General features: G+C 41.1%; 1 protein-coding gene and 1 long non-coding RNA gene across 6 annotated transcripts in view; one reads left to right on the forward strand and one right to left on the reverse strand.

Annotated features, from left to right (window-relative positions):
* Positions 1-17865, forward strand: part of HSD17B12 (hydroxysteroid 17-beta dehydrogenase 12) — a 263951-nt gene that overhangs the window by 99040 nt on the left and 147046 nt on the right. For 3 of the 4 annotated variants that reach the window (XM_070229332.1, XM_070229333.1, XM_070229331.1), the window contains one exon: positions 7234-7338. In XM_070229332.1, coding sequence (XP_070085433.1) covers positions 7305-7338 — 34 coding nt within the window. In that variant the 5' untranslated portion in view covers positions 7234-7304. Of the gene's footprint in view, positions 1-7233; positions 7339-13866; positions 14351-17865 lie in introns of those variants that run through there. The other variant, XM_001488382.6, reaches the window with a different exon arrangement.
* Positions 11544-13785, reverse strand: LOC138916572 (uncharacterized). Of its 2 annotated transcripts, XR_011423850.1 has the most exons (3): positions 13147-13758; positions 12678-12824; positions 11544-12139 (listed from the first exon to the last, which is right to left on the reverse strand). It is a non-coding gene; the product is annotated as an uncharacterized lncRNA (long non-coding RNA). The 2 variants fall into 2 exon arrangements; XR_011423849.1 differs by lacking the exon at positions 12678-12824 and having other exon boundaries at positions 13147-13785.

Raw genomic sequence — 17865 nt, forward strand, 5'->3', positions numbered from 1 at the left:
TTTCATGATTAAAGGAGAGAATGGATTAACTCACAGATCTTCAACTTTGCCAGACCCAGAATCATCTTGATGGCCCTAAAAACAACAACAAAACAGCAAGGAAGTATCTGAACAGGAAAAAGAACTATTAAAATAATTGGATATATTTTTCAGCATCAGTTAACTTTTTGAAAGCAAAGTAGGAAAATATTGTTCATTGTAGCATTCAAACATTTTGAACCATGTATTTTCAATATAGTTGGAAACCTGTACTCAAAAATTATAATTTTGTCCACACATTGTTTTTTGTTGTTTTCTCTATATATCTGAAATTAATTGGATTTCTATAAACAGGGTCTTTTATGTTAAACCCAGTTTATTGAACATTTTGTACAGTAAGAAATCATCTCGGTTTTGGAAAGCAAGTATTTTTAACGTTCCCATTTAAATAATTAAAATATCTCATTCACGAAATGATGAGGGAGCAGCTTATTTATGAGGAACTTGCGAAAATATTAAAATTAGGCCTTTAGATCTCTCTACAAATCCAGATCAAAAAGAGACCCATGTTAAGAAACTCACAGAAAGAATGTTCATTCGTATCCTCATTAAACACACACACATACACATATAATAAGCTGCAGAATATAGTTATAAATAAGAAAATTCTGAAGGAGAAATGTCTGAGAGACAGCGTATGGGTTGGGAATAGAAAACTAGAACTACTCATGCCCTTTGTAAAGGTCGTTTCTCCCTAACTAAAACTAGAGTTTCACAGTTTTGTTCCCAAGTGATTGGTGTCAAAGAGCTATTGTCATTTGCACCCGTGTTTTTTCTTTCCCTCTTAATTTCAAATAATACGAGTGTGCTGCAACCATGGGCACTTTTTTCTGTTTAACTTTAAATCAAGACCACTTGCTTCATGCTCCAAGAAGGAAGCTGTTTCACCTTTAGGATATTCACATATTCTTTATCTTTTCCTTTTCGCCCCTGCGGAATTCAGAAAGTGGAATGTTGTTTCCTAAGTAGACTTGCTTTGTACGAGTTTCCGATGATTTCTTTCTTTGTGGCGAATCTAGTTACTGAGTTTACATCTGTTTTCAGCAACTCCCTTCCAGTAGTTCTTTGTATTGTTAGCTAGCTATCCATTTTTTGCAGCTGACGAAATCAAAGTACACATTTTTTTTCACGTACTCCTACTTTCTTGCTTGCTTTTCCTGTTCATGAAAATGTTCTCAACTTGATGAATCTTCCATGTAGTATGCTTGAAACTTTGCAGGAGAGAAAAGGGATGTGCTGTGTGATTTCCAGGAATGCTCGATTTGGAGATGCTTCAAATGAAAGCACATTAGCCATATCAACAATTGCAAACAGACCATTCAAAAAGGAGACATTAATAAGGCAATTAAAAATTTCGGAATATTTGATGTTATAAAGGAACTATTTTTTTTAGGTGGGATAATGTTATTCGTTTTTAAAACAGCCATTATAATTTTAGAGATACATGCTGAAATATTTATAGATGAAATCATGTTTTTTGGGATTTGCTTCAAAACAATTCAGGAGGGGGGAGGTGGATAATGGTATAGATTAACCAAGAGTGGAGGTGAATTTATAGTTATGGAAGTTCATTATATGTGAGAGTTCATTATATTATTCTGTCTACCTTTCAGTGTGTTTGAAATTATCCATAATGCAAAGGTAAATCCCTTTTGTAAAGGGTTAATAACTTTATACTAATAACCTTTTGCAAATCACTAGGATAAAGAGAAACATACCAACAAGCAAAAGACATAAACAGGCAGTATGCGAAAGAAAATACGCAAATGGGAGAAGAAGTAGATGAAGAAAACTTCAGCCTCGAAAAATGCAAATTAAAACAATGTGTGATACTGTGATTTATAATGAGAAACATATATCTGGCCTTCATCCACTGTTCGTGGCTCACAGCTCCCCAAACCTTTGGCGTTTCCTAAGTGAAAAGAGCAATGGGAGCATCATTTGTTATAATATTTGCTCTTTTGTAATTAGCCATAAAGGTAAAAGGATTGTCCTGTCGTTCATAACAAGCCCCTTTCAATCACACCTGAGTTTGTTAAGGAGGTGACTTTGGGAAAGTTCCTAAGGATGGGGCTGGTTGCCAGGGGAACCAACCATGATTAGAAAGTTTGAACTTTCAGTCCCACCCCTCCCTCAACCTTGCAGAGGGGAGAGGGGTTGGAGGTTGGATCAACTGCCAGTGGCCAATGATTTAATCAAATCATGCCTGTGTAATGAACCCTCCAATCGTATGGGGGTCCCAGAGTCTTCCAGATTGCTGGCAGATGTGCTGGGAGGGTGGTGCTCTTAGAGAGGCCGTGGAGGCTCCATGTCCCTCCCCACATACTTTGCTGTATGTATCTCTTCCATGTGGCTGTTCCTGACCTATAACCCTTCATAATAAACTGGTAATCTAGTAAGTAAACTGTTTTCCTGAGTTCTGTGAGCCACTCTAACAAATTAACAGAATCGGAGGAGGAAGTCGTGGGAACCTCCAATTTATAGCCAGTAGGTCAGAAGCACAGGTGACACCCTGGACTTGCAATTGGTATGTGAAGTGGTGGCAATCTCATGGGACTAAGCCTGTGGCATCTGATGCTATCTCCAGGTAGAGAGAATTGAGTTAATTTAATTGCTGGGCGGTGTCGGAAATGAGATATTTCTTTTCACCTGTAGAATTGGCAAAGCGAAAAGTTCAATGATAATAGCCACTATTGACAAAGATAAGGTGAAGCAAATAATCCATCCTGCACCAGTGGGGTGTAAATCCAGTGGGTCCCTCATGGTTCTGATCTGTCATCTCTATCTTCTCTGACAGGTAGGCATTCGTTTTACGTGTGAACTAACTAAATACCAGAATTGCCCAAGGTCACACAAGTGAGGGCTTGTTCTTCTCTGTACACTACTGAAAAAGAAGATTCTGTTGATGAAATATTTTGCAATATAGATGATAATGAGTTGGCTAGAGTTATTTTCTGACCTGGGTGATCCCAGATGATTGAGAAACAGAGCAGACCTAAGTTCAGCTCATGGCCTGGAGCAGAGCCCAGCTGATGCCAGCCAATACTGGCCCAACGCTTGTTGAGCCATGCATGTGGGAGTGAGAAATAAATGTGGTCAACTGTATACCAAGAAGGTTGTCTGGTTGTGTGCAGCCAGCAGCCACCTGAGGCCTCGCTTCCCTCACTTTCTTCTCTTTCCTCGCTCACTCTCTTCCTCTATTTCCCTGGCCCTCCGCTCCTGCTACTCCTTCCTCCCTGAGCTTTAGCCTAACTGTCCTTAGGCCTGCTCTTCCCTCAGTTCCCCCAATGTCTGCGTGCTAGGAAAGGGAGGCTATTTATTTCTCCATCCGCTACCTTGTTTCAAAGAAGATTTTGAGGTTGCTTATTTAAATTCTCATAATGCAAAATAAAGAAAAATAGAAGGGGGCTAGCGACAGGAAAATATGTTTAGATCCCCTCTATAGATAATGCGAACCTAGTTCACAAACGGGAACGGTATCTATTTCACGGAGGCGTAACCAGTATTCTGTCTTCTCAGCGTCCCCTGTAAACTGGGTATCCTGAGGTACTATTCCTAAGACCCAATCACTCTTGATTAAGAGGTGACAATGAAGCCGGGAGACCTGCTAGCTGAGCCTGAATGACAGGACAAAGAGTAACCACCTGATCGTTTGCTATTAACAGCTTGCTTTTCCCCCTGCAGATAGTAAACAAACTGATTTGGGCTAGGTGAGACAGTCAAGGGTGGCTTCTTTCCATTGTCATACAATTTCAATTCTTGGTTCCGTAAAGGAAAAATCCGTGAGTTATAACTTAGGAGAGAAGTAGAATCAACAGATAAGCGATATAGTTTTTAAATTGTGACATTTTGTTTTGCAGCTGGAAGTTATTGCTCCCTGCCACTAACTTTTACCCTTTTCCTCCTCCAAGCATAATCCATTGATTTGTTTAATGCATATTTATTGAGAGCCTAATACTATTTATCAGGGGTACCTTGGTGAATAAGACAATCAGACCTTTACGGTGCTTAAAGCGTGGTTGGTGTAGGATGGACTTTGGTGCTTTTGCAGACTATAGAGAAGGCCTTTATGGCTTGAGTGTAGTGGACAAGACAGGAGGGCAGGGGCCAGAGCCGGGTATGCTCGCTTAGGATACACACACACAGAGTACTAGTTTTCTATTGTTGCTATAACAAATTACCACAAATTAGTGGCTTAAAGCAACATACACTTAAGATCTGACAGTTCTACAGGTTAGAATTGTAACATGGGACTCCCTGGACCAAAATCAAAGTGTTCCTTGCAGAGGTTCTGGGGAAGAATTTGTTTCCTTGCCTTTTTCAACTTCTAGACGCTGCCCCCCAGGCTCATGGACCCCTCCTCCATCTTCAAAGCCAGCAACATTGCATCTCCTGGCCATTCTTCCTCAGTCACAGCTCTCTTTCTGACAAGGGCTGGGAAAGATTCTCCAATGTTAAGGACCCCCGTGATTAGATTAGGCACAGCCGGAGAATCTTCCCATCTCGAGGTCCTTAACTTAATCCGATCATCACAATATGTTGTCATGTATAATATCATTCACAGGTTCCAGCGGTTAGGATGTGGCTATCTTGGTGGTGGGGGGCAGTCATTACTCTGCCTAGCACACACACACATGTATAAAGATAGATATATAATAAATTTTAAAATTTATATAGGAGTTTTTCTCAAACATTTGAAATAAAGGAACATAAGCAATAAGACTATACCCCAAAACAGAGGCATAATCGCTTAAAAAGAATAAAGTTTTTTTTGTAGATTATTCATACGTCTCTGATGAGGTATTGCCATTGATATTGAAGAAGAAAGAAATGGAGAAACACAGCTACAGGAGCAAGTTCAGTCAGCTCCGCGTCTAGGGCCTAGGTCCTTGCATGCGTTTCCTTAGGGTTGCTGTAACAGGTTGATAAAAACTGGGTGGCTTTAAAGAACAGAAATTTATTCTCTCACAGTTATGGAGGCTACAAGGCCAAAATCAAGGTGTTGGCAGAAACACGTTGGCAGGGCCATGCTCCCTCTAAAGGCTCTAGGGGAGAACCTTCCTCGCCTCCTCCTAGCTTCTGGTGGTTGTCTTGTCGGCAATCCTTAGCATTCTTTGGCTTGTGGCAACATGACTACATTCTCCCCCTCACATGGCCTTCTTTCCTCTATCTCTCTGTGTGACTCCAAATCTCCCTCCCCTTGTTAGGACACAGTCATTGGCTTTAAGGCCCACCCTTATCTAGTGTGACCTCGTCTTGATCACATCTGCAAAGGCCCTATTTCCAAATAAGGCCACATTCACAGGTGCTGGGGGTTAGGACTTCAATATATCTTTTGAGGGGACGCAGTTCAACCGCAACAGTCAGGCTTCCCAGGAAACAGACTCTGGAATTGAGATTTGCTTGCAGGGGACTTATTTATGGGGTGCTCTGGGGAACTCAGTAAGGGAGTGAGGGAAGCAGGATTAAGCTGGGGCAGAAGTTGAGTTGCGATACAGTAGAAATGGAAGCCTCAACCAATCCCACAGGGAGTTCTGAAGCTGGGATGGCCTTTCAGAGATGTCCAAAATTGAGATAAGTGGCCAGGCTTTTGTATTCCTGTATTAACCAGGCATTGGATGCAGGCTGCCCATGGGGAGGGGGCAAAGCAGCTCCCTTTGGCCAAGGACAATTTCCATAGAGGGGTACGGCCATGAGCCCTCAGCAACTAGCACTCTCCTTAAGTGAATGTCCTGGTCCTGGCGGGGGCACCTGGGTTGCATATCCCAGCATCCACTATATTACGGTTCTTAATAGATCTCAAAAATAAGCAAACTAAACAATATATTATTTTATATAAATTTGTGATGAAGTATTTATATGTGTGTATATATTAGTATATATATATAGAGAGAGAGAGAGAGACTTTGAATATTTATATCTAAAAGTAGTAGAGTGACACAACATTTAGCACTGCCCTCACTTCCGGAGGACAGGATAGGGTAGACTCTTGGTTTTTTGGTTCTTGAGCTGGGTCGTGAGTTCATAGTTTTTCATTAGATTATGATTTGTAACTAACATGAATTTCTTGCAATCTTTTGTATGTGTCAAATGTATTTACAAATATAAAAAGGGAAGACAGAAAAGAACTAAGCAAAGGTCATAGAAATTGAAGTAGCTGGAAATTCTGGGGAAAAAAATATAAGTAAAGATATAAAATCCTGAGTCCATTGCTAAAGGAAGCTTTCAGGTGAAGAAAAGCTTCCCCTGAAATTCCCGCATGTTATTCACCTTAATTTACTTGCATAACCATCCTAAAGTTTTGTCATTTTAGCTGGAAGTGTGATTTCTCTTTTGCTCAGTTTTGAACTGATTTGTTCACCGTGGCACTAATTTTTTTTTTAAGTGAAACAGTATTTTGGGTAAGGTTGTTGGAATGGTTAATAGATGTGCTGGTACAATAAAAAAACTCCAGTTAACGTGCAATATTGACAAGTCACATAGATCTCACTATGGTATTTTTAATGGTATATTGAGTGGAGAAAGAAAGTTATTGGATTATGTTTGTATGATTACAGTTTTTACTTTAAAAAAAAGTGTGTGTATGTCGTATATATCGTATAGCTTTATACGTAGAAAAAGAAATGGAAGAATGCACTGCAAATTGCCAGCTGTGATTACTGGGAACAGATGCTTTTTCATTTTACATACTTCTTCTGAAACTAAAAAATAAAATATTAAAACTATATTTTTAACACTTGTTTCAAAACGACTGGTTTTAGTTTTATATGTTCACAGAATTTTCCGTGATATGTGAGCTTAAGTTCTCTTATAAAGTAGGTGGCAGAGTAGAAAGGGCCCTGGGTTTTTAGTGCAGACCCCTTGGTTCCAGAATCAGGCCTACAGCACCACAGTGATTCTTAGACGTTCGTTCATCTTGCAGAGTTCATCTTGCAGAGTTGGTTTCCCCCTCGGAAAAATAGGGGTGCTATTGTGATGTTTGAATGGGATAATGTATGTGAAGGCGCTTTGAAAATGAGAATGCAATATCCAAGCATAATAAATGTTATTGTTCATGTCTCATGGCAATATTGCTTATTAAAGAAATGAAATATTAACTTTTTGGAAAACTGTCAGTTTTTAACGCCAAAGATTTCAGTTTCTTTTAAATTGGTTTGTTCATCATGCCACTACTTATTTATTTTTTTTACCCAGAATTAAACACCTTCTCCACTGAACTTGAAGGAGAGATTAAGTGCAATGTTTTGAGCTACGTTCAAAAGAAGATGAGACAGAAGGAGACAGAACTGTTAAAAATATGTAAGTTTTATTATACAGCCAAATGAAGGATTCAGTGCTGTTGTAATGGTATTCTTAAAAATCTCCAGCTTTATGAAATCCCTTAATTATGGAATTTTCTTTCATTATATTGAACTACTTGCTGATTTCCTCATGAATATCTGATCTGAAACTTAATTTACAAAAATACTGAAAATGAATTTAAAATTAAATGGGAACATTTGTATACTAATATGACACAATATTGTTGATTCACATTTTTTCCATATTAAAGACTATTCTGAAATTTAAGTCTTTTAAATAAATGAGACTGAAATCCAATGTGGTTGTGTCTGAATATGTTATTTGTGAAATAATCAAATATTTCTAGAGACTCTTCTACTCTCCTCCCTTAACCTTTTTTTTTTTAAAGATTTTATTTTTTTCCTTTTTCTCCCCAAAGCCCCCTGGTACATAGTTGTATATTCTTCGTTGTGGGTCCTTCTAGTTGTGGCATGTGGGATGCCGCCTCAGTGTGGTTTGATGAGCAGTGCCATGTCCGCGCCCAGGATTCGAACCAACGAAACACTGGGCCGCCTGCAGCGGAGCACGCGAACGTAACCACTTGGCCATGGGGCCAGCCCCACCTTAACTATTTTTTTTTTTTTATAAGGAATGTGTTTTTTTTTATTATTTTTTTATTAATGTTATGATAGATTACAACCTTGTGAGATTTCAGTTGTACATTATTGTTAGTCATGTTGTGGGTACACCTCTTCCCCTTTTGTGCCCTCCCCCCACCCCCCCTTTTCCCTGGTAACCACCGATCAGATCTCCTTATCAATATACTAACTTCCACCTATGAGTGGAGTCATATAGAGTTCGTCTTTCTCTGACTGGCTTATTTCGCTTAACATAATAGCCTCGAGGTCCATCCACGTTGCTGTGAATGGGCCAATTTTGTCTTTTTTTATGGCTGAGTAGTATTCCATTGTGTATATATACCACATCTTCTTTATCCAATCATCAGTTTCTGGGCATGTAGGCTGGTTCCACGTCTTGGCTATTGTAAATAATGCTGCGATGAACATAGGGGTGCAACGGACTCTTGAGATTTCTGATATCAGGTTCTTAGGATAGATACCCAGTAATGGGATGGCTGGGTCATAGGGTATTTCTATTTTTAACTTTTTGAGAAATCTCCATACTGTTTTCCATAGTGGCTGTACCAGTTTGCATTCCCACCAACAGTGTATGAGGGTTCCTTTGTCTCCACAACCTCTCCAACATTTGTCGCTTTTGGTTTTGGATGTTTTTGCCAATCTAACGGGTGTAAGGTGATATCTTAGTGTAGTTTTGATTTGCATTTCCCTCATGATTAGCGATGATGAACATCTTTTCATGTGTCTATTGGCCATATTCATATCTTCTTTTGAGAAATGTCTGTTCATGTCCTCTGCCCATTTTTTGATCAGGTTGTTTATTTTTTTGTTGTTAAGCAGTGTGAGTTCTTTATATATTATGGAGATTAACCCTTTGTCGGATAAGTGGCTTGTAAATATTTTTTCCCAATTAGTGAGCTGTTTTTTTGTTTCAATCCTGTTTTCCCTTGCCTTGAAGAAGCTCTTTAGTCTGATGAAGTCCCATTTGTTTATTCTTTCTATTGTTTCCCTCAACTGAGGAGTTATAGTGTCCGAAAAGATTCTTTTGAAACTGATGTCAAAGAGTGTACTGCCTATATTCTCTTCCAGAAGACTTATTGTCTCAGGCCTAATCTTTAGGTCTTTGATCCATTTTGAATTTATTTTGGTGTGTGGTGAAAAAGAATGGTCAATTTTCAATCTTTTGCATGTGGCTGTCCAGTTTTCCCAGCACCATTTGTTGAAGAGACTTTCTTTTCTCCATTGTAGGCCCTCTGCTCCTTTGTCGAAGATTAGCTGTCCATCCACCTTAACCATTTTTTTAACGCTGCCTTCCCTGAGCTAGTTCTTGAGACACAATTTCATAACCACACCTTTTTGGTTGAAATCTCAATTCAGCCATTTACTCTCTCTGTGTCCACAGGAAACTTACTTAAATGTTTTAAGCCTCAGTTTCCTCATCTGTAAAATGGGGGTAAGAGTAGTACCTACCTCATCAGACACTTACTATCTCTCTGCCAATCACTGCTAAACACTTAAGTAAAATTGTCCCATTTTACAGATGTAGAATTTGAACACTTAATAGCTAAACCCACACAAGATCATACAGCTAATAAGAGGTACAATGGGGATGTGGTCCCAGACATACTTGACATCAAAGACCAAAGTTTTACAGTATTACTTCTTTGGAGAGCTATTAATGGTTTCATGTTTGGTTAGTATGGCTCTGCCAGTCTCTGGAACCCCGGTCTATTTGTTAAATTTTAGCACAGAATATTGCTGAATAGGAGTAGACCATCATTATAGGTTCTTGTGGACATTAGAGTTTTCGGTGGGTCATAAATTTTATCCAGAGACAAAGGATTGTTGTTCAATTCCAAAAGTATGTAACCATCTGAATCCCAAAGGGCTTAACTCTGGCACATACCACTTCACTCTGTGAAACCACTGTTTTTTTCTTTTAGTTAATAGAATAGTTAATATTGCTAAAAGGAGGCTGAGGTGACTAGAATAAATGTGTGCATTTTTAATAAAGATTATTCCTGTTAATTGCATGGGTAGTACCCAGACTTTATAAAAACAGGATGGATACCAAAATGAAATGGTTTCAGTTGTCAATGTTCATTGAGTTAAAATAACATACTCAATATTAATTCTAACAACAATGGAAAGTCCATTTCTATGGTACCTATCCTTATTTATTTAAAAAATCAAAAATCAACGATTATTTTTTATTGCCTGTTTAATCTTATGTCACCTACTATGGTGGGTGCTAGAGGCACATATGTGGATTCTTCAAAACCACAACAAACCTGTTAATGGGTATTTCTTACTCTCTCCTCTACCCCACCCCACTCTTTGACAGATTAATTTCTACTTATCCTTAGATCCTAGCTTAAATTCTGCTTCCTTAGAATGATCTTTCAGGGCAGTCTCCTCTCTCCATCTAAATTAGGTCTTTCCCTTTATCCTCTTTCCTTAAACCCTATTTGTTTCTTCTTTGTACTTACTACAATTTTTATCATATACTTAGTTGGATGTTTGCTTAATGTCTGTCTCTCCTGCTAAACTCCTTTCGTCTATTCATTCACTCAACAGGTATGTGTTTATTGCCTACCTACTAAGTGTCAGGTACTCATAGGTGCACATCTTAGGTGAAGACACAATGGTAGACAAGAAAAGCTCACTGTCCTTATGAACTTACAATCTACTGGGCACTTGGACAAAAACCAAATAAACAATTCGAAAGCATTAAGTGTTACAAGGAAAACAAATAAGGGTAAAAGAGTAAGTAGTGACAGGGCAAAGGAGAGGAGGCTGTCTGGGATATTTATGTAGGGTGGTCAGAGAAAACCACTGTAAGGGGAGGACGTGTGAGCAAGAGGCTGATTAACAGAAAGGAGTGAGCCTTGGGGAATCGAGGGTAAGAGTTCCGGGGAGGAGGAGCAGGAAGCAGAACCGCTCTGAGGCCGGAGTGAACCTGACTTATTCCAGGACCTGTAAGAAATGTGGCTGGAATCAAGTGAGCACGTGGGAGGGTGGCTGAGGCTGCTGGAGAGGTCAGGGCAGACAAGCTAGTCTTGGAGGATTTTGTTCTTAATGCGATATAAAGTCCTTGAAGGGTCTGAGCAGAAGAAATGATAGCTAATTTACTTGGGAAAAAAAACCCACTCTAGTTGCTTCGTGAAGAACAAACCCCAAGACAGGCTTCAGGGAGACCAGTTAGGAGGCCACTGCCATATTCTAGGCAAGAAATGGTTGTGATTCGGATGAGGTTGGTAGTAGCAGATGTGGGAAGAAGTGGTCAGTCAAGAGCTGAGGTATGGAGGTAGAGGGAACAAGACTTGCTGAAGAACTGGATGTGGGAATCTAATGGAAAGAAAAGAATCAAGGTTAACTCCTAGCTTTGGGGCCTGATGTAGGGGGTAAATAATGGTGGCTTTAACAGAGATAGGAAGAGAGGAAGAAAGGTATATGTGTGTGTGGTGGGTGTAGAGTTCTCTTTGAAACATATTATGTTTGAGATGTTTATTATTTACATCTGAGTGGAGATGCTGAGTAGGCAGGTAGAGATATACATATAGTCTATGAATAAGAGGCATACACTGTAAGAGAATCAAAAATGTTTATTTGGGGGTCTTAAAAATTGTAATTTGGGAGACACAGATTTGAGTAGAAACTCAAATGTGCTGTAGGGGAGGAAGACATTTCCTCTACCCTCTCTGGGTTTGTCTGGCCAGAGAACAAATTAAATTCACATGAGACAGACTAGCTGGAGAAAATTAAACAAAGCTTTATAACATGTATACATGGGAGAGGTCAGGCAAGCTGAGCAACTCGCCAAAATGGCTGAAGCCCCCAACTTAAATATCATATCCAGCTAAAGACAAAGGAGGATGTTGGGGGCAGGGGTAGTCAGTTACAGGAGGTTACCAGACAAGCACAATAAACAAATACAGATTTTAGTCCTTGCCTTCCCCATTGATTAAGAGTTTCTAGAGATAACATCATCCCCCCTTCTTCTTGGTAGAGAGGGAGATATCTTTACAGATGGAGAGTTCCTTTACAATGTAAATGTCTCTTACAAAGGGTAAGTAAATTCTACTTTTCAGTTGCTTTCCTGTCTGCAAAGTAACCAGCGCCAAATAATCATGCCAAAGAGACATATGTTGGGGTGGCCAATTCCAGGCCCCCACAGTGCCCTGAGGAGAAAAAAGAGGCAAGAGTTTATAAAAGCAAAAAGAGAGAAATTCTGGCAAACCTATGTAGGTTGTTTCGCAAGATTTGTGACTGATCCTGGCAACAACTGTTACTTCTTGACTATATGTGGTTGGTTGCTAAGGCCATCTCTAAGGCAGAAAGTTCTTATCCATGGGAGTCAGTATATTTCTTACTTACACCAGAATGATAGTGGTGAAGCACAGTTCAAAAGTTTACCTTCCACCTGGGTAAAGACGTGCATAAGCCCCACTTCCCTAATGGCATCCCGGCTCCATCTTAGGTGCCCTTGACATGTGTGACTCCATTTTGTAATCACCTTCCACTATATAGACATAATGTTATATTACATAGTATATGAAGAACAGTAACAGCCTTAGGGTTATACCTAATTAATCTGATAAGAGAGTGGAGAAAGAGTGGAGGACTGGGCAAGGAGAGAAGAGGCTTTTAAACTTAGTATTATAAAATTACGACTTTAGCTTCAAGATATGTTGAACTGTTGACCCTTAGAATTATTACCCGTGGGGCCGGCTCCGTGGCCGAGTGGTTAAGTTCGCGCGCTCCGCTGCGGCGGCCCAGGGTTGGGATCCTGGGTGTGGACATGGCACCACTCGTCAGGCCACGTTGAGGCGGTGTCCCACATCCCACAACTAGAAGGACCTGCAACTAAGATATATAACTGTGTGTGTGTGTGGGGGGGGGGCGGGGGTTGGGGAGATAAAGCAGGAAAAAAAAAAAAAAAGATTGGCAACAGTTGCTAGCCCAGGTGCCAATCCTTAAAAAAAAAAAAAAAAAGAATTATTACCCGTAAGCTCCTGCCTTTTAAAAAACTCTCGTCTTGAGTTAGCAGCCCCTACTGGCTAAGAAAAAATTGTAGGTGTCTTAAATGAGCCGAAATCCATGCCAGAAAAGGAAACAAAAACTTTTCATGGGAGGGTGAGAGAATAAATGTGAAGGAATTTATTGCATTACAATTTCTTAAACTTACCTTGTGAGAAGTCCTTTCCCAACTTGGCTGAGGTAGTTCTCACATCTCTCCTTGGACTGCAGACTTTTGTGCGCCCTTGCAACTCCACCACACCGCCCCAACAGAAAACAGAAGTAAAAAAAGACAAATCTCTCTTGTCCTTTAAGGCCCAGTTAAAACATGGACTCACTTCCCCAAACTTATTGTTCACCACGCTGTGAGCCTATAATATATTTTTCATTCCTCTTACAGCTCTTATGCCATTGTGTATTATAGTTACTTGACTCCATGAAGTTATTGACCTTGAACTCCAAGACACTGGGAACTATGTTGTTCAGTGCTCAGCGTGGCGGGAGGAGCCGGCATTCACAAGGCTGGCCATAAGCGAGTGCAACCGGAGCGAAGGCGTGTGGTGGGGAAGACATAGAAACACGGGCTGCAAACCTTCATCTGGCAAAGTTGATGGGAACAATGACAGTATATTTAACAGCGATATGTACAGAAGTGTTTAATAAAGGGGTGACAATAAAACCACAGCTCCACGCACACTTCTCATTTGCAATCTTCCCATTTCCTAGCGGCTTCTCTGATCCCAGACCCTCTCGAAACCCGAGCTCCCACCAAGCTGGGTCCGACTGGCCAATCAGAGCGCAGGCTTCCGCGATCGCGAGGACGGCCGCGGCCAATGGGAGACCTGGGCGGTTTGGTGGGGTGAGACGCGCCGCCCTCTGGCGGAATCTTGGGGGCGGGGCGACGCCTTGGGCGGGGCTGAAGCCTGATTGGCACGTGAACGATCAGCCGCCTTGAGAACCGGAACGCGACCCGCGGCGCGAGAGGGGCCGTGGGCGGGGCGGTGAAACTGGAATCAGCCAATAGCCGACGCACTCTGCGCAGACGGAAAGCTAGCTCACCAATGGCGGCACAGATACGGCGCCGTGGGCGGCGGTGAGGCCCCGAACGGTGTAGGAGCAGCGCGTATTAGTGTCGTCCTCACCGTCACGGCCGCGCCTGGATTCATTCATCGTTTTGTTCATTCACGAAGCTAGGGAGGCCTGGTGGAAAGCCATGGAGAGCGCTCTCCCTGCCGCCGGCTTCCTGTACTGGGTGGGCGCGGGCACCGTGGCCTACCTGGCCCTGCGCGTCTCCTGCTCGCTCTTCACGGCCCTTCGGGTCTGGGGTTTGGGGCACGAGGCGGGGGTCGGCACGGGGCTCGGTGAATGGGCAGGTGAGTCGGATCCGGGGCGGCTCGCGGGCTCGGGGCCCGCTTGGCCCCCGCTGGCCACTTGCGGGCCCAGCGCTTGGCCGTCCCCTCCCCAGCTCCCTTCGGGTCCTTCCCAGGCTCCTGCGTCCCGCGTACCCGCTTGGCCCCCTCACGCATCTTCTGGCTTGCTTAGACTTGCCGAGTTTTTAAATCCTAAATACGTTGCTGGCCCAACTCCGCGAAGCTAAAGGGCCGTGGGCGGATGCAGGAGAAATCTGGCCTGAACTCGCTGGGGCTTGTGTCCTTTAAGCCATTCCGGGATCGTGGCCCGGAGGCAGCCTTGGTTCGCCCCTTAGGAGTGTTTTTCAAAGAAAATTTTCCGCTTGCCCTGTGCTAAGCACAGAAGCATGCTGTGGACTTTTGGGGTGAGGATGGAGGAAGAGGACTGGAATTTGAGAAGTCTTTCTGCTCATTGGAATCTTCTCTCTCCACTTACTTGGATTTGGCCTATTTCCTATAATTTACAAAATCGTTTTTTTCTTTTTTTAATCCTCGCTGAACTGTTTTGGCGTCCTAAAGAGTAGCAAGAATTTGCTCCTGCAGAACGGTGAATTCTCATGTTAAAATCAGAAATACTTTTCGCAAAAGGACCTTTGACAGGAAAAAGTCTTCCCACGTAGAGTGAGCTGAATAGAGGACAAGGGTCAGATTGGAGAAGTTGGGAAAATGACCTGCAGGGGAGTTTTGTGCCTGCTTCTTTGCCGCTTCTGCCTTTCTTTGGTTGCTTTTCTTTTGTTTTTCGTTTCTTTTAGCTTGTTTTTTTTTAACCGAATGATATGCTGCGGTCGTTCTCTGGGGTGATGTAAATATCGTGCTGTTTTATGAATATATGTTCGCTTCACGAAACTTTTTAGTGAATTTTGGGGTGGTTAGGGGTTGCTTTCAGTCTAGGCTCAAGTAAGGTACGCAAATAATGTTACTCCATATTCTTCACTTTATTCCTTCAAAATTATTTAAGCAACTCAGTCAGAAAAACATAATAAACGAACCCTTTGGAACAGCAACATAAAGAGAAAACATCTAAGGTAGGAATGGATATCTGAGAGCTCTGTCCGGCATGGGAAAGAACTATTAACATTATAATGCTTATTTTTAAAAATCTTTGACTGTTTTTTGATATTCTTTGAAAAAACAAGTGAAGTGCTCAACTTGATTATAATCGAGATTATGATTTCACAATTGACTTGCCCATATTCTTGGTGGTCAGGTTTGGGAAACTGGCTTGTGGACTTTTGAAATAGTCACATGAGACTCCAGTGCTTTAGGAAATCATGGATCAAGAGGGAGTTTTGTAATTCCTAGGCCAAGACTAATGTTAACTCTTTTTTTACTATCTAAAATTGACCATAGTGGCTAATAATTCATACGGTCCATGTCATCTATATATGAGTCCATGGTAAAAGTCAAGTGTGTGACATTGTCATTTCATAAGTAATATTTATATTGAGAAGATTTGGTCCCAAAGGAAGGATATTGGATAAATTAAGGGAAGTGTTTGAAAGATTTACAGATGAAATTTGAACGAGAACACTGGGAGATAGCAGAGAGGGTCACAGTGTCATGAAGTGAACTATCGTCTATTCAGTTTATCCTGGATTGTTGGAAAAATCTCTCTTTTCAGAGTCCTTGAACAGAAGAAATGATTAAGTTATTTGTAACATTACTTATATGTAGTGGCCTGGATCTTAAAATGCTTCCTTTATGTCTCCAAATTCAGGGAATCTTTGGAAAACAAATTAAGAGTAGTTCCTCTTAGACAGATTCTTTCGTGAACTGAAAGAATTTGAGAAACAAACCAGCGGAGATGATACTTGAATCAGTAGTTGAATTGTAGTTAAAAATAGGTAGATAATTTATTCAACCAAAGTTACGATTTTAGAATTAATTTTGTATGTAAATAGTGCTAATAAGTTTTCTCGCACAGCGTTGCTGTCATCTCGCATCTCTGATCCTGTGGAACCTTCTTTGAATGAATGTTAGTAGCAGGTATCAGGGAGGCGATGCTTACAGATATTCCTTGACTGGTGATGGGGACACAGTCCCGTTAAACCATTGTAAGTTGAAAATATCGTAAATTGAACATGCATTTAATACACCTAAACTACGGAACATCATAGCTTAGTCGAGCCTGCCCTAAATGTGTGACATTAGCCTACACTTGGGCAAAATCATCTAACACAAAGCCTCTTTTATAATAAAATGTATAATATCTTATGTAATTTGTTGAATCCTCTACTGAAAGTGAAAAACAGAATGGTTGTAAGTGTATCAGTTGTTTATCCTCATGATTGGTGGCTGGCTGAGAGCTAGGACTGGCTGACACTGCCCGGCATCTTGAGAGAGGATCATACTGCATATTGCTAGCCCGGGAAAAGATCAAAAGCAAGAATTTGAAGCGGGGTTTCTACTGAATGCGTATCGCTTTTGCACCATCATAAAGTCGAAAAATCAAAAGTCAAACCATCCTAGGTCAGAGACTGTACTTTCTAGTACTAATGTTCATTTAGCATCTCTCTCTCCATAAGGAATTAAATATTTTAAGTATTTTATAGTAATGTGTGTTGCATTGATAGCATATTTTTATTCTCGTTCGTCTTAAGTCTCTTCATGTGAGTATGTTTAATTTCTCAGATTTTAGAATCTGAGGGGCAGGGATGGTTGGGGGTGGGTCCTCATTTTTTGTTTTTTCCCATCGTAACTGGCACATTGACCAGATACAAGCTCTTCTAAACTTAAAAACAAAATCTTGGAAGAAACTTGAAATCCAGGTATGTGTTGCATTCAGTAAAAATATTCCAGACCACAGATTCCTTAGTCTAGGTAGGGTTTTAAGACCATCCAGTGCTTGGCCTAGCCCCTAATTTATTTCTTTCATCTCCTGATCTAGAGCCAGGCCGGCTTTTTCCCTGGTTCCCTCCAGTAACATTCCCCCTCAAGTGAATTTCGCTGAGTTCCCTAGGTCCCTAGCAGATGGGGTCAGCCAGTTTAGGAGGTCAGCCTCTTTTGCCTGCATTGTTAGAAATACTTCCTGTACTTCTTAGGAGTACAAAGGGAACCTGTGAAAGGGGAGCTTCAGTTGTTTGAAGGTCACTGTGTAGCAAGTAATCGGAAGAACTTTGCTAACAAAGGTGGTCAGTTTGTCGTGAACAAAGGAGAGAATATTTTCATCCTCCTTAAAAGAAATTCCTGTTACCAGTTAGCTGTTACATCCCAACTCCCAGCCCCTCGAGCCGTAGTCCACCACTGATCTACTTTCTGTCTATGTAGGTTTGCCTCTGCTGGATAGTTCATATAAATGGAGTTATACAATGTGAAGTATTTGTGACTGGCTTCTTTCATTTAGCACAGAGTTTTCAAGGTTCATCCCTGGGGTGTCCTATTTCAGTGCTTCCTTCTTTTTATTGCTGAATAAAATTCCATTCTCCGGAGTGAGTTTAGATTTTGCAAAGGGTCTTCACCTCTGCGTTTTGCCCTTTGCA

The sequence above is a fragment of the Equus caballus genome, chromosome 12, assembly GCF_041296265.1.
Source record: "Equus caballus isolate H_3958 breed thoroughbred chromosome 12, TB-T2T, whole genome shotgun sequence".
NCBI lineage: Eukaryota > Metazoa > Chordata > Mammalia > Perissodactyla > Equidae > Equus > Equus caballus.